The following is a 22,199-nucleotide window of genomic DNA, read 5'->3' as shown; positions in this document are numbered from 1 at the left end:
TAACCGACTGCGCCACCCAGGCGCCCCAGGCTTTTTTATTCTTATATCAGGTTTATTGTAGCAAAGCAGGGTTCACACAGCACACACCAGAAATACTTCCTGAAGTGCCAGTCCGTGCACAGTATGACCCCTTCTTAATACAGCATTACACTCAGGAGCAGGAAACATACAAGCTTTCATAATAGAAAACTATTGTATCATAAATGTAGACTTACGGAACACAGTGACTCCAGAAAGCACAATAATATTTATCATAGGAGTCCCAGAAGAAAAACAGGGAAAAGGGGCAGATGGTTTATTTGAACAAATTAGAGCTGAGATCTTGCCTAATCTGGAGAAGGAAACAGGCATTCAAGTCCAACAGGCACAAAGAACTCCTCTCAAAATCAACCAAAACAGGTCAACACCAAGACATATCATAATGAAACTTGCAAAATACAAAGATAAAGAGAGAATTCTGAAAGCAGCTAGGGACAAAAGGTCCTTAACCTACAAAGCTAGACACATAAGGTTAGCAACAGACCTGTCCACTGAAATTCAGCAGGCTGGAAGGGAGTGGTAGGAAATATTCAAAGTGCTGAACGGGAAAAATATGCAGCCAAGATTCATTATTCAGCAAGGCTGTCATTCAGATTAGAAGGAGAGATAAAGAGTTTCCAAGACAAGCAAAAACTAAAGGAGTTCATGACCACTAACCAAGCCCTGCAAGAAATATTAAGGGGCAGGAAAGAGAGACCAAAAGCAACAAAGACTAGAAAGGAACAGAGACGACCTGCAAGAATAGCGACTTTGCAGGTAATACAATGCCACTAAATTCATATCTATCAATAATTACTATAAATGTAAGTGGGCTAAATGCTCCAATAAAAAAACACAGGGCACCAGGATGGATTAAAAAAAACAAGACCCATCAATATGCTGCTTCCAAGAGACCCATTTTATACCCAAAGACACCTCCAGATTGAAAGTGAAGGGACGCAAAACTATCTGTCATGCTAATGGATGTCAAAGGAAAACTGGAGTAGCCATACCAATGTCAGACAAACTATATTTTAAACCAAAGACTGCAACAAGTGATGAAGAAGGGCATTATATCATGAGTGAGGCCTCTATGCAAGAAGATCTAACAATTGTAAACATTTATGCCCCCATCTTGAAGAACCCAAATATATAAACCAATCACAAACATAAAGGAGCTCATTGATAATAACACCATAATATTAGGGCACTTTAACACCCCACTTACAACAATGGATTGGTCATCTAAGCAGAAAGTCAGCAAGGATACAATGGCTTTGAATGACATACTGGACTGGATTGACTTAACAGACATATTCAGAGCTTTTCATCCTAAAGCAGCAGAATAGATTCTCCAGAATAGATCATGTACTGGGTCACAAACCAGGTCTCAACCAGTACAAAAAGATTAAGATCATAGCATGCATATTTTCAGACCATAATGCTATGAAACTTGAAGTCAACCACAAGAAAAAATTTGGAAAGACCACAAATATATGGAGGTTAAAGAATATCCTCCTAAAGGATAAATAGATTAACCAGGAAATTAAAGAAGAAATTTAAAAAAAAAAACACATGGAAGCAAATGCAAATGAAAACAGTACAAAACTTTTGGGATGCAGCCGGCAAAAAGTGGTCCTCAGATGGAAGAATATAGCAATACAAGCCTACCTCAAGCAAGAAAATTCTCAAATACACAACCTTACACCTAAAGGAGCTGGAAAAAGAACAACAAATAAAGCCTAAAATCAGCAGAAGAAAGGAAATAATAAGGATTAGAACAGAAATAAATGACATAGAAATAAAAAAAAAGACACACACAGTAGAACAGATCAATGAAACTAGAAGCTGGTTCTCTGAAAGAATTAACAAAATTGATAAACCCCCAGCCAGACTTATCAAAAAGAAACGAGAAAGGACCCAAGTAAATAAAATCCCAAATGAAAGAGGAGAGATCACCATCAACACTGTAGAAATACAATTATAAGAGAATACTATGAGCAATTATACAGCAACAAATTGGGCAATCTGGAAGAAATGGATAAATTCTTAGAAATGTATAAACTACCAAAGCTGAAACAGGAAAATAGAAGATTTGAACAAACCCATAACCAGCAAAGAAATTTAATCAGTAATCAAAAATCTTCTAACAAACAAAGTCCAGGGCCAGATGGCTTCCCAGGGGAATTCTACCAAACCTTTAAAGAAGAATTAAAACCTATTATTCTAAAACTGTTCCCAAAAAATGAAAAACTTCCAAATTCATTCTATGAGGCCAGCATTACCTTGATTCCAAAACCAGACAAAGACCTCACTAAAAAGGAGAATTAAAGGCCAATATCCCTGGTGAATATGGATGCAAAAACTCTCAACAAGATACTAGCAAATCGAATTCAACAGTACATTAAAAGAATTATTTACCGCAATCAAGTGGGATTTGTTCCTGGGTTGCAGTGGAGGTTCAATATCTGCCAATCAACCAATTCGGTATACCAGATTAATAAAAGAAAGGATAAGAACCATATGATCCTCTCGATAGATGCAGAAAAAGCATTTGACAAAATACATCATCCTTTCTTGATAAGAAGCCTCAAGAAAGTAGGGATAGAGGGATCATACCTCAAGAACATAAAGGCCATTATACAAAAGACCCACAGCTAATATCATCCTCAATGGGAAAAAACTGAGAGATTTCCCCCTAAAGTCAGGAACAAGACAGGCATGTCCACTATCGCCACTGCTATTCAACGTAGTTTTGGAAGTCCTAGCCTCAACATTTGGACAATAAAAAGAAATAAAAGGCATCCAAATTGGCAAGGAAGAAGTCAAACTATCACTCTTTGCAGGTGACATAATACTCTGTAGAAAACCCGAAAGACTCCACCAAAAAATTGCTAGAACTGATACATGAACTCAGCAAAGTCTTAGGATATGAAATCAATGTATAGAAATCAGTTGTATTTCTATACACTAATAATGAAGCAGCAGAAAGAGAAATTAAGGAATGGATCCCATTTACAATTGCACCAAAAACAATAAGATACTTAGGAATAAATCTAACTAAAGAGGTGAAAGATCTGTACTCTGAAAACTATAGAAAGCTTATGAAAGAAATTTAAGAAGACACAAAGAAATGGAAAAACATTCCATGCTCATGGATAGGAAGAACAAATACTGTTAAAATGTCTATACTACCCAAAGCAATCTACACATTCAATGCAATCTCTGTCAAAATAACACCAGCATTTTCCGCAGAGCTAGAACAAACAATTCTATTTTTTTAGTTTATTTCTTTACTTTGAGAGAGAGAGATTGTATGAGTGTGGAGGAGAAGCAGAGAGAGAGAGAGAGAGAGAGAGAGAGAGAGAGAATTCCAAGCAGGCTCCACACTATCAGTGCAGAGACCAACTCAGGGCTTAACTCATGAACTATGAGATCATGACCTGAGCCAAAAGCAAGAGCTGGACGCTTAACCAACTGAGCCACCCAGGTGCCCCTTGAACAAACAATTCTAAAATTTGTATGCAACCATAAAAGACCCCAAATAGCCAAAGTGATGTTGAAAAAGAAAAGCAAGGCAGGAGGCATCACAATTCTGGACTTGAAGCTACATTACAAAGCTGAAGTCATCAAGACAGTATGGTACTGGCACAAAAACAGACACATCGATCAATGGAACAGAATAGAGAACTTGGAAATGGACCCACAACTATATGGTCGACTCATTTTCAACAAAGCAGAAAGGAATATCCAACGGAAAAAAGCCAGTCCTTTCAACAAATGGTGCTGGGGAAACTGGACAGCAACATGCAAAAGAATAAAACTGGATCACTTTCTTACACCACACACAAAAATAAATTCAAAATGGATAAAAGACCTAAATGTAAGACAGGAAACCATCAAAATGCTACAGAAGAACACGGGCAACAACCTCTGTGATCGTGGCCATAGCAACTTCTTACTAGACATGTCTCCTGAAGGAAGGAAAACAAAAGCTAAAATGAACTATTAGGGGCACCTGGGTGGCTAAGTTGGTTAAGTATCTGACTCTTTATTTCAGCTCAGGTCATGATCTCACAGTTCTTGAGTTCAAGCCCTGAGTTGGGCTCTGTGCTGACAGTGTGGAGCCTGCTTGGAATTCTCTCTCTCTGTCCCTCTTCCACTCTCTCTTTCTCTTTCAAAACAGATTAATATACTTAAAAAAAATGAACTACTGGGACTTCATTAAGATAAAAAGCTCCTGTACAGGGAAGGAAACTAAAAGGCATTAAAACTAAAAGGCAACCTACAGAATGGGAGAAGATCTTTGCAAATGACATATCTGATAAAGGTCTAGTATCCAAAATCTATAAAGAACTTATCAAACTCAATACCCAAGAAAGAAATAATCCAGTTTAGAAATGGGCAGAAGACATGGACAGACATTCCTCCAAAGAAGACATCCAGATGGCCAACAGACATGAAAAAATGCTCAACATCACTCATCATCAGGGAAATACAAATCGAAACCACAATGAGATACCACCTCATACCTGTCAGAATGGCTATCATTCACAGCTCAGGAAACAACAGATGTTGGCAAGGATGTGGAAAAGGGGGGGCCTTCTTATACTGTTGAGGGGATGCAAAGTGGTGCAGCCGCTCTGGAAAACAGTGTGGGGGTTCCTCAAAAAGTTAAAGATAGAACTACCCTATGACCCAGCAATTGCACTACTAGGTATTTATTCAAAGGATACAAAAATACTGATTTGAAGGGGTGCATGCACCCCAAAGTTTATAGTAGCATTATCAACAATAGCCAAATTATGGAAAGAGCTCAAATGTCCATTGACTGATGAATAGATAAACAAGATGTGGCGTGTATGTATGTACAAACACACACACATACACACACACACACACACACACACATACACACACACTGAAATATTACTCAGCCATCAAAAAATAGGAAATCTTGTATGGAAACCAATTTGACAATAAATTTCATATATTGAAAAAATAAAAAAAAGAAAATAAAAAAAGAAAAAAAATAGGAAATCTTGCCATTTGCAATGACATGGATAGAACTAGAGTGCATCATGCTAAGCAAAAGAAGTCAGTCAGGGAAAGAAAATACGGTATGATTTCAGTCATATGTGGGATTTAAGAAAGAAAACAGATGGACATAGGGGGAAGGGAAGGAAAAATAAAATAATATAAAAACAGAGAGGGAAGCAAACCACAAGAGACTCTTAACGATAGAGAACAAACTGAGGGTTGATGGAGAGAGGTGGGTGGGGGAGGGGCTAGAAGGGGGATGGGCATTAAGGAGGGCATGTGTTGTGATGAGCACTGGGTGTCATGTGTAAGTGATGAATCACTAACTTCTACTCATGAAACCAATACAACACTACACGTTAACTAACTTGAGTTTAAATAAAAACTTGGAAGAAAAAAAGTAGAATGTTGGTTGCAAGTTGAAATCTTAAATTTTGTATCCTTCAAAATCAGATATTAAAAAAAATTTTGCTTAGGGGTGCCTGGGTGGCTCAGTCAGTTGAGCGTCCGACTTTGGCTCAGGTCATGATCTCTCAGTTCAGGGGTTTGAGCCCCGCGTCGGGCTTTGTGCCGACAGCTCAGAGCCTGGAGCCTGCTTCAGATTCTGTGTCTCCCTCTCTCTCTCTGCACCTCCATGTTCACGCTCTCTCTCTCTCAAAAATAAATAAACATTTAAAAAATTGCTTAAATTGTTTGGAAGCTCATTATGTTTTAATTAAAATTATTTTTTTTCTAAAAAACTTTTTTCCGTAGCCAGATTTTCCTCAAACTGTATATAATGCAGTAGTCATCCAAATGCACAATACCCAGATTTATCCATGTTGGACTTTTTTCTATTCACCTTGATAGCTCTCATTTTACAAAAAGAAATAAAACAATAAAAATGCCCCTTTTACCCATTCTTCTCTCTCCCTTCCTGGAGCTAACCACCATTCTGAAGTCACTGTATATTATTCACATGCATATCCGTGAACAGTGTGTAATGTTTGTTATTGTTGTTTAAATCATCAGAAATGGTATTATAATATGCAGGCTTTTATTCTTACATTTTATACTTCTGAAATTTATCCCTATTGATAAAAATCGGTTTGATTCATCCATTTTAATGTGGGATGCATTCCCCTATTGATGAGCAATTAGGTATATTATTTTTTGAGAGAGAGAGAACACACAGGTACGTGTGTAACAGTGGGGAAGGGGCAGAGGGAAAGAGAGAGTGAGAGAGAGAGAGAGAGAGAGGGAGGGAGGGAACCATCTTAAGCAGGCTCCACACCCATTGTAGAGCCAGATGTGGCATCTGATGTGGGGCTCAATCTCAAGTCCATGAGATCATGACCTGAGCCAAATCGGGTGCTCAACCGACTGAACCACCCAGGCACCCCAGTGATTAGATTATTATTATTCCCGATTTCTTCCTATCAAAACAATACACACTTGTTCCATTTACTGGGAGTTGTCAAAATGGTGGTCAAAGTAGATGTGCTAATTACACTCAGCGACTCTGAGGAAGAGTTCCTATTTCTCTATACCCTTGTCAGTATTTCATGATATGGGTACGAACCATGTGAGTGAAATGGTGTGTTAATGTCAGTTTATTTTGTAATTCCCAACTATGAGTGACCCTGGGCCTCTCTCCATCCTTTACTTATGTGTCTATTTTCAAAACCATGTTTGTCTTGCTCTCGTTGGTTTGTAGAAGTTCTTTATGTATCTTTGATAGTGATCCTTTGTCAAGTACATTGGTTTCAAATATCTTTTCCTAGTCCGTGGCTTGGCTTTTTTATTCATCTGTCATGTCTTCCTGAATAGATAGCCTTCATTTTAATCGAATCAAACCTAACAACTGTACCTTCACAATGTGCACTATTTTAGAAAATCCCAAGAAATCTTTAAAGGATACAAAGTTAATATAAAAAATGGATTGTGTTTGGGGCGCCTGGGTGGCTCATTCGTTTAAGTGTTTGATTCTTGATCTCTGCTCAGGTTGTGACCACCCAGTTTGTGGGAAGGAGCCCTTTGTCCGTCTTCATGCTGACAGCATGGAGCCTGCTTGGGATTCTCTCCCTCCCTCTCTCTCTGCCCCTCCCCCACTCATGCATGTGCACATGCTCTCGCTCTCTCTCTCTCTCTCTCTCTCTTTCAAAATAAATAAACTTAAAAAAATGAATGGTGGGGGCACCTGGGTGCCTCAGTCATTTAAGCGTCTGACTTCAGCTTAGGCCGTGATGTCAAGGTTCATGAATTCGAGCCCCGCATCGGGCTCTCTGCTGTCAGCAAGGAGCCTGCTTCGCGTCCTCTGTCCCCCTCTCTCTCTGCCCCTCCCCTACTTGCACCCTCTCTCTCAAAAATAAATAAACATTAAAAAAACAAGAATTGTGATTTTACATGTTAGCAACAAACAATTGGAAGTAAAAGGATCATCCGTGAATAAAGGCAATATTATTTATTCTTTTGTGATCTTTATGCCTTTTTTTCTCTTGCCTTACTACATCTATCAGAACCACCATGACAATGTTAAATTGAAATGAAGGTAAGAATCCTTGCCTCGGTCCCAATCTTACGGGAGAATGTTCATTTTTCTCCACGAAGCATGACACTATGATGTTTTTTGGTAGATGCCCTTTATCAGCTGTAAAATGTTCCTCTCTACTCCTCATTGTCTAAAAGTCTTCATTATGTGTGAGTATGAACTTCATCAAATGCTTTTAAAGCACTCATTGAAATGATCACATTTTTAATTTTCACTTTCTTTAACTAATGTGGTGAATTGCATTGACTGATTATTTGATGTTAACCCTACTTTGTTTTCATTAGATAAACCCTTCTCATCTGTGGTGTGTTACTGTTTTTGTATGTTTCTGGTTCAGTTTGCTAATATTTTGTTAATATTCCTGATCTATGTTCACGATGGTCTGTCAGGTTTGGTATTAGGTATATGTTGTCCCATAAAATGAGTTGGGAAATGGCCCTTCCTCATCTTTTTTCTAAGTTTGTCTAAGAAGGGAGCTTGCTGATAGAATCAAACAGTGAAACTACCTGAACCTGAAATTTACTTCGCAGAAAGGTTTTTTGATAGGAACTTCAAAATTTTCCAGAAAACTAAGGCTATTTAGATTTTTTTTATTCTTGTGTCCACTTGATAAATTGTGTTTTTCAAGGAATTTGTCCGTTTTATCTGAGTCATCAAATTTGTTGGTGTAGATATTAATTAATATGAATATTATTCTGAACATAACCTGATTTTCCTTTTAATGTCTGTAGGACTATAGTGATAGCCCATTTTCATTTCCGATGTTAGTAGTTTGTGTTCTCTGTCATTTTTTTCTTGATCGGTCTAATTAGAAACATATCGAGGGGCGTCTGGGTGGCTCACTCGGTTAAGCTTCCGACTTCGGCTCAGGTCACGATCTTGCAGTTCGTGGGTTCAAGCCCCGTGTCAGGCTCCAGGCTGTCAGCGTGGCACCTACTTGGGTTTTGGGATTCTCTCTCTCTCTTTCTCTCTGTCTCTGGCTCTGTCAAAAATAAATAAATAAACCTAAAGAAATGTATTGTTTTTTTAACCTTTTGAGAAACCCAGCGCTGTTCATTTTCTTTCTCGTCTGTTTTTTTTTCTTTTTTATTTCTGTTAGACCTTGTGATACTGTCCCAGAGGCTTTGTTTATTTCTAACCCCTTTTGCCCTCTGTTCTTCCACCGTGTGAGGCGGAAACATCTGTGAGCAAGAAAGCACCGTCTGTGAACCAAGAAGGCAGCCGCAGCAGAAGGCGACCGTGCTGGTGCCATGACCCTGGACCTCCAGGCTCCAGACCCGTGAGGAATCAGCACTGTTAATAAGCTACCCCGTCCGTGGGCTTCTGTTACGGCAGCCTGAGCACACTAAGGGCCGGACACGCACCCTCGTCTCCACACGCAAGTTGCCCATCGGCACGCAGCACGTATGTCGGAACACGGCGGAGCCTGACACACTCATGTTTGATCCCACGGCTCGTGTGGTTTCCGAGCTTTGCCGAGTGCCTGTTCCTGTGCTCCATCAAAGTCCACGGACTCGAAAATGGCCACCACCCAGTGCGGGGGCTGGTGGGTGGCCCTCTCGGCAGGTGGCCCTCACCCCACTGGCTTAGGACGATCGATCCGTGTTCACAAGTCTTCTCCCGGCATAATCATTACTAGTGCCCTGCATGCTCTGAGAAGCGTCCCAGTTTGGACAAGTCATGACACGGTCACCTCCCTAAAGGGTCTCCCCTGGCCTCGAGGCGGGTGGAGGCTGGCCCTGCTTTGACCAGGGTGTGGGGCTCTTGCAGCTGCCCTCCCGCTGGTGTTGTCTTAGCCTCCCCTGAGACGAGGAAGTTAGAACAAAGCCTCCATGGGGATTATTTGGGTGAGGTGCGGAGAGCAGGAAAGGATTCTGCAAACATTGGTGATTGATTACGAAGGGCCGGTGATTCACAGAGACCAGCAATGGAATGTGCACAGGGAGGGCGGAGGCAGGCCCGGGACACTGTGGAGGCACAGGCCTATGGTCGGACAGGGTCTCAGGTGCAGGGGCGCCAAGTGCCAGGCGGAGGTCCCCGGAAGCCCAGCCAGGGTGGGTAAGGGGAGGGACCCGGGCCCGGGTCTTTTAACTGTGTTCTTCCCTCCCCCTTGTGAGAAAATTTCCAGTGATGGTAGATCTCAGAACCAGATGCGCCGAGCCCTGGGGCTGCCATAGCAGAGGCCATCACACTAGGTGGTTCTGGCCACAGCGGGAAGTCTGCAATCCAGGCGGTACAAGCCGTGCTCCCTCCCGAGGCACTGGGGGAGGGTCCTTCCTGCCTCCTCCAGCCCTGGTGGCTGCACGCTGCCCTTGGCATTCTTGTTCTTAGCTGCATCACCTCAGCCCCCGCCTCCGTGGTCACCTGCTGTCTCCCTGCGAGTCTGTGTTTCTCTTCTTACAGGGACACCAGTCATAGTGGATGAAGGGTCACCCAGCTCCTGTCTGACCTCATCTCAACTTCAATAATTACACTTGCAATAACCCAATTCCAAATACGGCCACGCTCTGAGCTTCCAGGAAGGGAAGCCATCCTGGCACTCTTGGAAGTCACTTAGTGACAATGATTTGATTCACAGGCAAATCTGAAGCCCGAGAGCACAGGGGCTTGTCCGGCTCGGCTGGCAGGGGACCATCTTCCGCCCTTCCCCGGCTGTCCTCCTGGGACGCGGCTCAGAGCAGCGCTGAGGGCTGGCTTGCACCAGGTGCCAGCCGGGGGCACATCCGCGTCCCGGTGTCCGTGCGCTGCCAGAGCCTTGGCTTCCTGTTGGAGCCCATCCAGCGGCTCAAGAAAGGCCCATCCGGGTCTCAAAGGAGGGGCTGTCAAGGAGGGGCCTGGCGCCCCAGGCACATCTGCCTCCCGGCTCTTAGTTCTGTTTATTCCTGACTTATCTCTGTCCCTTTGGGTGTCCTGGTCATCGGCTAACTCATGGCTGGGAAGCTTCCTTGTCGTAACAGCACCTGGGGTTGATGCAATAGCTCAAACCCAGAGGCGCTCCGGGGTGAGGGGTGCTGTGGCCGAAACCGCCAGCTGTAGACTTTGGGCTAAACATTGGTTTCTCCAAAACACCCCGGGTTTGTCCCATGCGCCTGCACGTAGCAGGACAGACAGTGACCCAGTGTTGGGAGCAGGAGACCCTAGGTCTTTGAGGGGCATCCTAGGGCTCCTGGCTTCTGTTCTGACTCACCAGGACCCTCTGTCCTCTCCCCCTGCCCCTCCAGATTTGTGGGGAGGCTCATCTGCACAGCTCCACTCCCCCGATTTGTCCTCCGAGTAAACCACGCCAAAGACGGGAGCCTCCAGGAAGGGTCTGGAAGTCTCTCTCCAGGAAGCAGGAGGAAACTCTGTGCAGGACACAGAGGGAGTGCCCACACCCAAGGCAGCTGTGGAACGGTATGACAGCCGGTGGATAGGACTCTCCCCAGGGAGGTGTGTGATCCCAGGGGTGAACCCAAGCGCCCCGATTAACAGGACTGCGGGTCCACCCCTCCATCTGGCTCTCTGCTGGCCGGAGGAACCAGGAGGGACGGTGCTAGTGAGCTGAGAGGTAGCCCGGAGCATATAAGCCTGGGAGGAGGCCACGTTGACTCTGTGTTTGTGTGGGTTAGCAGTGCCTGTCTGGAGCGCCCTGTGACCCTCACCCATCTGGGAGCTCCTATTCACTCTCAAAACCCAGTTCAGATCGCTCTCCCAGGGAGAAGCTTCCGCAGTGTATCGCAATGCACGTGTCAAGGCTTACTCTCCCCCGTGGGCTGTGGGTTGTGGGCTCTGAGGCCAGGGGTGCTGCCCGGGGTCCGGAGGCTCCAACGTTAGCAGGCCACGCACCTTGCCCTTGATCCACGGTCAGTCCACACCCGTGACATATACATGCCAGTGGCCGTGCACTCCGCAGGTGGGAAGGTTGCAGCCCCAGCGCTCAGCGCCAGACGGCCTGCTTCTGGACCCGTCCGGGAGACCCGTCCAAGACACCAGAGCACAGGGCCCAGGGCAGGTAGGGGAGGGATCCCAGGACAGTGCAGGCAGAGATAAGGCTTCAGAGCAGGAGGAAGGAGAGAGATCCCAGCAGGTGCCAGGATGTGCTCACCCTGGGTTCAGGGACGCCCGCGGCAGCCACCTGTCAGGGTGTGGCTGGCGACCAGCTCTGGCCCTGGTTTTCGTTCACTCCTAGAAGTTGAACCACCCCCCTCCCCCCCGCCCCGAACAGGGAGGCTGGGGTAAGGCAGCGAGCCCTCGAGCTCTGGAAGGCAGGGCAGGCTCTTTGGATCCCATCCTCTGCCCCTGGGTCGAGGGTTCCCTAGCACCGAGGAAAGGACCACACAGGAATTCCCTCCCCACAAACATTTACCCGACGCGCCAGTGCCCCTGTGCCAGTTCAAGCTCACTGTCCTCTGACCCAGCTGTGCTCCTGCTGCATGCCCCCCCCCCCCGCCCCGGCCAGACCACAGCTGCCCTTGTATCACATCTGGGGTCCACGAGCCCAGACCCCCGGCCCCTGCACCTGCCGTGCCACACCTGCTGATCGCCGTGTGTCCCCAGGTGCCTGGCTTAGCTCTGCATTACCTAAGTGTGCAGCCCTGTGGATGAGGTGCTACGGGACAGGCTGGGAAACCGAGGCACAAGTGGTAAAGTGACTCAGGACCAAATGTCTCACCCTCCCATCATAACTACCACACGGCCCGGTCTCCCCACGGAGGACTCTTCAAGGACAGGGATTTGTCACTCATCCCAAGCCCCAGGCTCCGTCCACGTGAACTGAGTTAGACTGAAAGCAAAACACCAGCTGTTTTTTGGCGGTGGTGGTGGTTGTGGGCACTGGCTGCAATCTGAGGGGTCTTCCCGAGCTGGGGGGAGGCAGGGGACCAGCTCCGACACGGCTCCAGCTTCCCCGGTGATTCTTTTTTTTTTTTTTTATAAATTTTTTTTTTCAACATTTTTATTTATTTTTGGGACAGAGAGAGACAGAGCATGAACGGGGGAGGGGCAGAGAGAGAGGGAGACACAGAATCGGAAACAGGCTCCAGGCTCCGAGCCATCAACCCAGAGCCCGACGCGGGGCTCGAACTCACGGACCGCGAGATCGTGACCTGGCTGAAGTCGGACGCTTAACCGACTGCGCCACCCAGGCGCCCCTCCCCCGGTGATTCTAAGTGCAGTCGGGTGGAGGCCAAGGCGCTCTGACAGTTCAAATAGGTGTTCCCTCTAAGCCCGTTTCTGGGGTGTTTGCATCTTCCTGGAACCTAGCTCAGCTCCACGACGACACCAGGCCTGGGGGTACTGTGGGGGCAGGAAGGCAGCGGTCTGGCCAGAAAAGGCTCCCAGGGATTTTCTCTATGATGACCATTATTGTAAATATTTATTTGTTATTTTGAGAAAGAGAGAGAGAGAGAGAGAGAGAGAGAGAGACAGAGTGCAAGCAGGGGAGGGGCAGAGAGAAAGGGAGACGGAATCCCAAGCAGGCTCCAGGCTCCGAGCGGTCAGCACAGAGCCCAACATTGGGTTTGAACCCATGAACTGTGAGATCGTGGCCTGAGCCGAAGTCGGGTGCTTAACCGACTGAGCCACCCGGGCGGGCGCCCCATATGATGATATTTAATAACAAAGACCATGCCACCTGTTAGCTTGGGTGCACGCTCGCCTTCTGGGAACAAAGCAAGCTCTGAAAACAACACAGACTTTGCTCTGTCTTCAGCCTGCCCTTGTCTTGGAAGGAACGGGAAACCAGACGGTGTGCCTCGCCTCGGGTCCGTTTCTCATGGGCTTGCTGCACAAGGTGGACCCCAGGCCTGTGCCAGCGTGTGCACGGTCAGGCCCCGTCAGTCACCGGGTGGAGAACAGCTCTGTGCACAAACTCCGGGGTGGCCCAGGTCTCCCTCCGACCCCACCCCCCTACCTCGGGGGCTGAGGCGACCAGCCAGGCGCACCTGCTCCGGGTCCAAGACAGCTCCCTGAATCCCAGGTCTACGAGAGTAACCCCTGACAGGCACCTTACATTGTGAGCCATAGTTCATTCCTCCAGAAAATGGGTCTATTTTTTTCCCCACCTTGTTTTGATAGGCTATTATAAAATAATCTCCTTTATTTAAAAAAAAAAAAAAAGCAAGCTGAGCAAAGGTATCCAGTAAGTTCTCATTTGGCTTAAAAATGTGCTTAGATCTAGAGAGAGCATTTCTGGAAAAATACCTAAGAAAGTGTTAAACCGATACCTCTAGACAGGACAGGGCTTTTTTGTATCGTGTGATTTTTATTTATTTATTTTTAGTTTATTTCTTTAGAGACAGAGAGAGAGTAGGGGAGGGCCACAGAGAAGGGGGGAGGGAGAGAATCCCGAGCAGGCTCTGTGCTATCAGCACAGAACCCGCCACCGGGCTCGACCTTACGAACCGTGAGATCGCGACCTGAGCCCAGATCAAAGAGTCTGACGCTTAACCGACTGAGCCACCAGGCGCCCCTGCACGGCCTGATTTTTCGAACTTACCGTTACATTCTGTTTTTATCAAAAGATTACAGTTGATTACATTAAATGTTATCACGATAGCGAATTCGTTTATTTAACACATTTATTAAAGTGTAGCTAATGGTAGAAATAAGTCTTACCGGAAACAATACAAAAAGAAAGGGTGGGAATTTCAAGAGTTTCGAAGGAGAGACGACACCCGTGCGCACAGTGCTGACTCGCTGACTTTTCAAGCACCTGAGGTCTGGGATTAAGTGGCCTGGGCGCTGTGGCCACGGAGGTGCCGAGCCTTCACCTTGGCCTCTAGGCCGGGCTAATCCCGGCTCCCGGTAGAGGACTGTAACCCGGAGCCTGGAGCCTGACCTCCCGGCTTGCTTGCTGCCACAGCGGTGGGGTGGACTTGCTCTCTCCCCCGCAGGAAGACGGGCCGCTGGGGGACTTCACAGTCCCGTGCAGGCAGCAGCCGGAGCCAGAGGGAAGGGCCGTCCCCAAACAAACAGAAGGCAGAGCCCTTGTACAAACACAGGGGTATAAATGAGTCTGCTCGGCCGACGCGGCACGTCCTCTGAGCGGTCGGGTCCCCAGAGCCCGCCCGTGACCATGGAGGCCAGAGTGCTCTGGCTGCTGGCATTGGTCCTGGCCTTGGGGTCCTCCAGCTTGGCTGACGAGTATGTGGGCCTGTGTGAGTACCGTTCTGACTTCGCTCTGTAGGAAGGAGGGGCCAGGAGGCGGGGGGGGGGGGTGGACATAGGAGGAGGAGAAGGGACGCTAGGTCCAGGCTCGGGGCGGTGTGTGGGGGGGCTAGAGGAAAGGGATCAAGCCCCCACATTGATTTATAATTGCCATTTACCAGACGCGCATGTTCCTTCCCAATAGCCCTACAAACTGGGTCTTGCTGTTTGCAGACGAGGTAGCTGAGGCTCAGAAAGTTAGTAACTGGCTGCAGGCACCCCCTCCCCGCCGGTGTTGAAACCGGGATTAGAACCCAGGTCTGCCTGGCCGGCCGGCCACCCCACCGCCTTCTTGGCTGCAGGTTTCTGAGCGACGGTGTAGGTCTTCACGCACCGTTCTAGCACACTTGCAAGGCAGAGAGGAAAGACCGAGGAACGCAGATCCCTGAAGATCATTTTCAGCACACGGTTTTCACTTGGCCGTGGCGTTGTCCCTGCAGGTGGGGGGAGGGCGGCTGTCCCACCCACCCAGCTTTGAAGAAATTAGGGTGTGGCTATTATCAGGGGCCAAAGGCAGTGGTTCCCAAACGTGGTGCCTGTCAGAGTCACCAGGACGGCTTTGCGACCCCTACAGCCCAGGAGGTGCCCTTCATGGCACAGTGCCTCTGGGATCCCAGTGTGACCAAATCTGGCTGGGGCACCAGTGGGTTGAGGCATTACCGCCTGGCACAATAGAGTGGGATTTTACACACTTCACATGGTTCTGTTTTCCTAAGGAAAATCCCATTAGGCAATGGGGCCGACTTGGCGGAACTTGAATTTTTTTTTAATGTTTATGTATTTTTGAAGGAGAGAGAGTGTACAAGTGGGGGGAGGGGCAGAGAGCGAGCGAGGCACAGAATCCGTAGCAGCTCCAGGCTCCGAGCTGTCGGCACAGAGCCCGACGCGGGGCTGGAACTCGTGAACCACGAGATCGTCACCTGAGCTGAAGTCGGACGCTTAACCAACCGAGCCACCCAGGCGTCCCAGATTTTGCGGAACTTTAGACACTATAGGCTTGCTTCAACAACGAGTATTGAGGACAGAAGGATGTCCCAGGAGGACGTGACGAGCCAAGTGCCTGGGGGACAGGGGGACACAGGAAAGAAATGGAAAATAGCATGCGCTGTGGTTTTCTGTACTGAACATGCATCTCCTCTTACACTATTCATTTTTTTTTAAGGGGGCAGTTTGTGTTGATAACACAGTGAAGTGGAATTTGTTTTGGGGTTCAGGAGCCCCTAGATTCCCACGGGTTCCTGCCAGCCGGAGGGACCCGAGGCCCATGGACTTCCCGACAAGGCTCCAGGGGCACACGAGGGAGGGGGGCGCCCTGGCAGAGGCCAGAGTCCCCACAGAGCATACAGAAGTGTGCGTGGGAGGAGGGTGCTCCTCGAGCCGATGTTGGGGTGCGGGTGGGGTCACGTGCTTCGAACCCAGAGGCTGGGGGCGGTTGCAAACTTGCCAAATGAAGGCAGCAGCCGACACCCCGGGCCGGCAAGGGCTCCGGCCGCTGACCGGGCTTTGTTTGGGACAGCGGAGAACCTGTGTGCCGTGCCGGCCAAGAACAGGGTGGACTGTGGCTACCCCGAGATCAGCCCCGAGCAGTGTGTCAACAGGGGCTGCTGCTTTGACTCCAGCATCCCCGAGGTGCCTTGGTGCTTCAAGCCTCTGCAGGACACAGGTGAGAGGCCCCGCAAGCCCCGTGTCCCTCCCGGGCCCCCCGGGGAAGCCTCCAGATCCCCAGGAAGCCACGCGCGCCCGGGCGGGACGGCCGGCACCGTGACTGTCCATCGGGGAGGGGGCCTCAGCCAGAGGCGTCGTGCACAGGGAGGTCAGCTGCCAGGGGCCGTCCCCGGCCGTCCCTTTGCTCGGCGGTTTGTGCGAACTATGAAAGCAGTCGTTTCAAAAAGGTGCTCAAAGTCAAGGCACTGTGTGCAGGGAACTAGTTTAAAAACCATCCTGGAGAGAAGTGGAAAACACACGGGTTTGGGAAGTTGGGCCGACGTTCGAGGCCTCGCTCGGCAAACAAAGCATCGTCATCTGTGACGCGCTCCCGGCAGACGGCAGATGGTGGCAGCACCGGGCACGGAGCCCTGGCGCCTGTCCACGCCCTGCGACCTTCCCCGCCCTGCCCCCACCGCGATGCACCCCTCCCTCCCTCGGTGTGCAGCGGGGTGCGGGACGGCCGCCCTGGGGAACCCCACGTCGGCCACGAGCAGGTGTCTGTGCACGTGGGTGGTTCGTAGCCCGGCTCCCCGGTCCCACCTCGAATCTTGGGCGTGAGGTCTGCTGTGAGCCCCCTGGAAGTCCAAGTGCCAGCTCATCTTCTGAGAAGGGCACGGGCTCCACCTTCCTGGAGCCAGCACTCGCCCTGTGTCCCCCCCCCCCCGTAAGCGGGGAGTGGGGCCGCAAGCCAGCCTCCTGAGCAATGATGGGGCCCTGCCCACGGCCCTGGGGCTCCCTGCCCCTTCCCGGCAAATCGGGGCAGAGGCCTAGAGACAGCTCTGGGACCAGGAGGGAGCTGCCCGTTGCCTCTCTGCTGGCTGTTGCCCTACTTTGGGGCCCCTCAGTGGGGGCGGTGGGGGGGCTACACCCTTTCCTTTGGGCGCTGGTGGGGGCCTTGAGACGATGCCATCTCATATCATCTGCCTGAACCCCTTGTTCTGGGGGGACACGTGCTATTCTCCACGAGGCCGGACCCTCAACACTTCTCCAGGGACTGGGGGAGAATGCAGCCCAAGGCGCTGACCTTGGAGGCTGTCTTGACCTTGAGAAGCGGGGCACCTGGTGGGTGGAGCCAAGGTTGGTGGTGGTGATGCACGTCTGCGCTTTGTTTCCAGAATGCACATTTTGAAGCGACGCCCACCGGCCCCGGACACCCTGGAATACGACCTTCCGTGCTCTGGGGGACCCAGCCTGCGTCCTCTGCGGGGCCGGCCGCGGCCGCTCCTCCCTGCTTTTCTCCCACCCTGCTCCTGGCAAGCCCTTCCGCTGAAAGCTGATGCCTGGGGCCTGATGGCTTAACGAATAAAGATCCTGTGCTCAGCATGAGGGCTGCGCCTCATTCCCGAGACTCCTCCCGTGCTGTTGAGTTTTATTTCTGCCAAGTGCATTTCCTTTCTCAGCCTCTCCCGGACGCAGGGGGTGGGGGGTGGCAGGAGGGTGTGATGGCATCTGCGGTCCAGGGCCTCCCCAGGCCCCAAAAGGCGGCCCCTAAGGAGACGCCCCTTGCGTGAGGATGTCACAGGCCCCAGGCCAAGCCCTGACACGACAGGGAGCCCAAGCGGCCTTCTCAGCGGCCACCACCTCGTGTAAATTCAGAAAAGACATTGCAAATGTAAGTTTCAAAACAAACAAACAAAGATCATTAGTGTCTTTCTTGGGGAAGAGAGCAAGCCAATAAAGCCATGTTCCAAACTGGCACTTTTCTGTACTTATTTGCAGGTCAAGTTTAACACCTGTGACACCTCGGGCGGCTTTCTTTTTCCGTTTTCTTCTGAAAATGGCTGCAGCTCTGTAAGGGAGCGAGTCTCACCATGACGATCCCGTCCCAAGTCCTCACGGGGTCCTAATGACGCCTAGACGCAGAGCACCCCACCTGCCCCCTCTCCTCCTGGGACAGGTGGCTCCCCGCGGACTGTCCCCCCCCATCCCCCCCGCGAGGCGGTTTCCAAGGTGAAAGCCAAGCGCGCAGCTCGGGGAGAGGGGCCGCCTGGTCCGAGCCACCCTCCCACTGGAGAAGAGACCCCGGTTTCCATCAAAACAACAAGCTCTGTTTCTGGGCCGTTGGGGCCAGGCCCCCAGAGCTGACTCTATCCCTGGAAGGGACATGCGGTTGCCCTTGTCTTACAGATAAGGAAACATTAGGAGAAAGACTTAAAAAGACCCATCCAGTGGCTTCTGCTGAGAGGGGACCACGTCAGGACGCCCAGGCCTCTGAAACCAAAGCTCTGTGTGTTCCTCGTAAAGCCCAGCAGCTACTCCTGCCAGGCCGAGGGAGGGAACCTTTCCAGAAGCATCTCCGACCAAGCAGCACGTGCAAAGCGCAGCTTCCTCTCCTGGGGACGCTGCTGCCCAGAGCTGTTCTCGCCCGGACACGCTCCTGGTTCTGCCTTTGTGTCCCTTTCTCCTCACAGACCGAGCCCGGCCTTTGAGGCCAGGCCAGATCTTAGCTGGAGGGGTTCAGGGGTCACCTCGGGCCCTGGGCCTTGGCCTCAGGCCCCGGCCCCGGCCCCGGCCCCGGCCAGCCAGGCAGAGAAGCTGGTCACTTCCATCAGTGCCGGGCGGACGCCCAACAGCAAGAGCGAAGTGGGTTGTTGGGTGGGCGGGGTCTCCAGGTCAGAGATTCGGGCGCTAACCCAAGGTTCAAGATTCTTCCTCTCTCCAGCCTGTGTCAAAAACGAAGTGAACAAGCAAAACCTGTAGCTCACCTGTCCCCACAAAGCCTCTGGGCCAAAAAGGCCACAGACATCTGGGGACCCTGCCAGGCCACTTTAAAAAAAAAAAAAAAAAAGGCTCCACTAAAAATATCATTTATCTTGATCGCTGAGTTTTAGGGCAACCTTCCAATTTTGTGCCTCTCCCGTTCTGAGCCCATGGAGGCCATGATATTCTCATGCACAAGTTCACAGAGCACCAGCAGCCGGCCAGACCCCCCACCGCCTTGGAGGGAGATACCCCCAGCCGCAGCTCAATCCATCCACCTGGTCCGAGCCCCCAGGGCCCACCGGCTCCCTCTTCAGGTCACCACGAGTACTGCGTCTTCCTACCCATCACGGCTGCCACCCTACCTTTCTCCCCTTCTAGAAAAGATGTATTAAGATCCCCGATCTCTCCGCTACACCTACCTCCTGCCGGCACCTCTTGAGCAAAACCCCATTTTCTTGAACACCCTCAAAACTGCATAACGCCCGCCTAAGTCCTATAGTTAATCCTTCCTAACACCTTCTTAATGAGATGCCCCATAATGTGCTGTGTTCCTGTGGTTTTTCGCAGGAGGACGTTGTCAAGACACAGGCTGAAGGCTTGGTGGGGTGACGGGGGCGTAGGGACACATGGTCTCAACCCGTGGTCCTCAGTGGGGCCTTCACGGCCATAGGGGATGTTTGGAGATCTGTGGGCATGTCTCTTAGTGCCATATGAATGGGGGGAGGGGCCGCTGGCATCGAGTGGGCACAAAGCCAGATATGGGGGGTCTGCAGTGTGCTGGGGGTTACTGTGGACGGCCAGTGTCCTGTTGGACGCTCAGGCAGCCACAGACCTGTTTGTAATGGTTGGAGACTAGAAGTAGGTTAAAATCCTGGCACAGGGGCGCGTCGGGGGCTCAGCCGGTCAAGCGTCTGACTCTTGATCTCTGCTCAGATCGTGACCTCATGGTTTAGAGGTTCAAGCCCTATATCGGGCTCCACGCTGACAGTGTGGAGCCTGCTTGAGATTCTCTCACTCCCTCGCTCTCTGCCCCTCCCCCACTCACTCTGTCTCTCTCAAAATGAAATTAATAATAATAATAATAAATGAAATGAATAGGGGTGCCTGGGTGGCTCAGTCCGTTAAGCATCCAACTCTGAGTTTCAGCCCGGGTCATGATCTCACGGTCTAGGAGTTCGAGCCCCGCGTCAGGCTCTTGTGATGAGAGCACAGAGCCTGCCTGCCTGAGATTCTCTCTCTCCCTCTCCCCCTGCCCCTCCTCTGCTCTCTCTGTCTCTTAAAATAAAGTGACTTAAAAGTATTTTTTTAAGTCAATAAATGAAATAAAATAAAATCCTAAAAGCAAAGTTGTTGTCAAGTTTGGATATACCAGATTTCCCAGGAATGCAAGGGAAGCCTCCTGCGTAGTTCGGAGCTTTGGCCGAGTGGGTCATTCCCGACACGCCGTCACCAGGGACAGTGCCCCACGTGCCTTGTGACTTGTCCACCCTGGGGCTGCCTGCATCCCCGGTACCTCGGTGCCTTGTATCACTCGTAACAAGGGTTGGGGGGGGGGGTTGGTGCAGGGGCGAGCCCCCGCCTTCACCTCTGTCTCCTCCTCCAGCTCCGGCACGCACAGCTACACAAACATGTAGCATTATCGCCCCATCATTACTTTCCCTTTACTTCTCATTTTTTCTAGGGCAGGCTGCATGTTTATTTCTTTTAAACTCTGTGTGTAGGCAGGTTATTAAGTTATTAAGTATAAAATTATTAGGTATAACTTCAGTTCAGGAGATCAAAAGGGGTCTTATGAAATCCTTGCTGTAAAGAAGGGGGCTGTGCTGGGATGAGACTCCCCACCTCCCAGGGGGGCCTCTTGTCGCTTCTTGCCGGGGTCCCCAGCAAGACAGCCCCAGGAGACCCCTGCCTCCCCGGCCTCTCTTCGTTCCCGTATTTTCAATCTGAAACCTGGGTCATGGCTTTTGAACTTAAAAAACCCCAAAGGCTGACAAATGTGTACTCTGGTTCCCCAGGACAACCTCCCTAAAGCCCCCTCCCCCTCGTCCCCAGTTCAGATGAAGGAGGGTCACCAGGCCCACAGAAGCGTGGATAACATGACCTTGGCTCCCACCTGCCCGGTACCCTGTACCTTTACTTCCCATTCAGGGGCCGTGCTCCCTCTTTCCAAAACAATCCATTTCTCCCCAGTATCCCCGCAGCTATGGAGGCCGAGTGGGTAAAACCAATTAAGGGGAAGCTTTATCTTTGCCAAAATGTCAAAGTTCCTCCTTCTCCTCCTGTGCTTGAGCCTAACCCAGGTGTGGCCCATGCCTCCACCTCCCACCCCTGGTGATCTCCTCTGTGCTGGGGGAGAGAACAGATTGGAGGGGAGGACGGTCTCAGGGAAGCACTTGGCGCCCTGCCCCCCCCCCCCCCCCACGGATGATGAAGCAGAGGCCCAGCCTTCTTTAAGGCTCATTGCTGCCCCCGCTACGGTTCACATATTCCACTTCATTTAGCCCCACGGCGGCCCTGCGAGGTACAGATTATAAGTGAGCAAGTGGACGCACAGAGACGTTAGGCCGAGAGCCCAAGGTCACACAGCAGAGAGAGGGACCGGAGCCCAGAGTCTGGTTCCAGGGTCCGCAGACACTCGCCCAGCAGCTCCAAGCTCTTTGAGTAGAGGAGAGGGGCTCCTTCTCAGTTCACGGCCAAGGCACTGGGTGGGGTAGTCCGTGGAGGAAAGGGGGGAAGGGGCAGATGGCTCCAGCAGTAGCAGTGGCCGGATGGCTACTTTGCGTCCTGCCAGAGAGAGCCAGAGGCAGCCCCCCGACCTGCAGGCTGCCGAAGGGTCTTTGAGGGCATCCCAATGTCCTGGGACCCCACCCAGGTGCACGCTAGCCCAGGGCAAGCTGGAGGGACAAGAGGAGCAGACATCTGGGGGACGTTTGCCGAAGCCACCCGCCCCAGCCACCTGGGACTCACTGAGCAGTGCCCCCAGGACAGACCGACAAGGACCCCGCCCCCTGGTGGA

The 22,199-nt window shown here is 50.4% G+C and overlaps 1 protein-coding gene across 1 annotated transcript; it reads left to right on the top strand.

Moving 5' to 3' along the window:
- The first annotated feature begins 14,624 nt into the window (after window positions 1-14,624).
- On the top strand, window positions 14,625-17,639 carry TFF3 (trefoil factor 3). Its single transcript, XM_047098678.1, has 3 exons — window positions 14,625-14,724; window positions 16,290-16,436; window positions 17,596-17,639. The coding sequence occupies exons 1-3, from the start codon at window positions 14,643-14,645 to the stop codon at window positions 17,607-17,609; spliced, it is 243 nt and encodes an 80-aa protein (XP_046954634.1). The 5' UTR covers window positions 14,625-14,642; the 3' UTR covers window positions 17,610-17,639.
- The last annotated feature ends 4,560 nt before the right edge of the window (window positions 17,640-22,199 follow it).

Source organism: Lynx rufus, unplaced genomic scaffold, assembly GCF_022079265.1.
Source record: "Lynx rufus isolate CCGP_SWC_20201006 ecotype Redwood Valley unplaced genomic scaffold, mLynRuf1.p SCAF_5, whole genome shotgun sequence".
Classification (NCBI taxonomy): Eukaryota; Metazoa; Chordata; class Mammalia; order Carnivora; family Felidae; genus Lynx; species Lynx rufus.
Note: the sequence above shows the minus strand (reverse complement) of the source record. Positions and strands in the feature narration are given on the sequence as shown.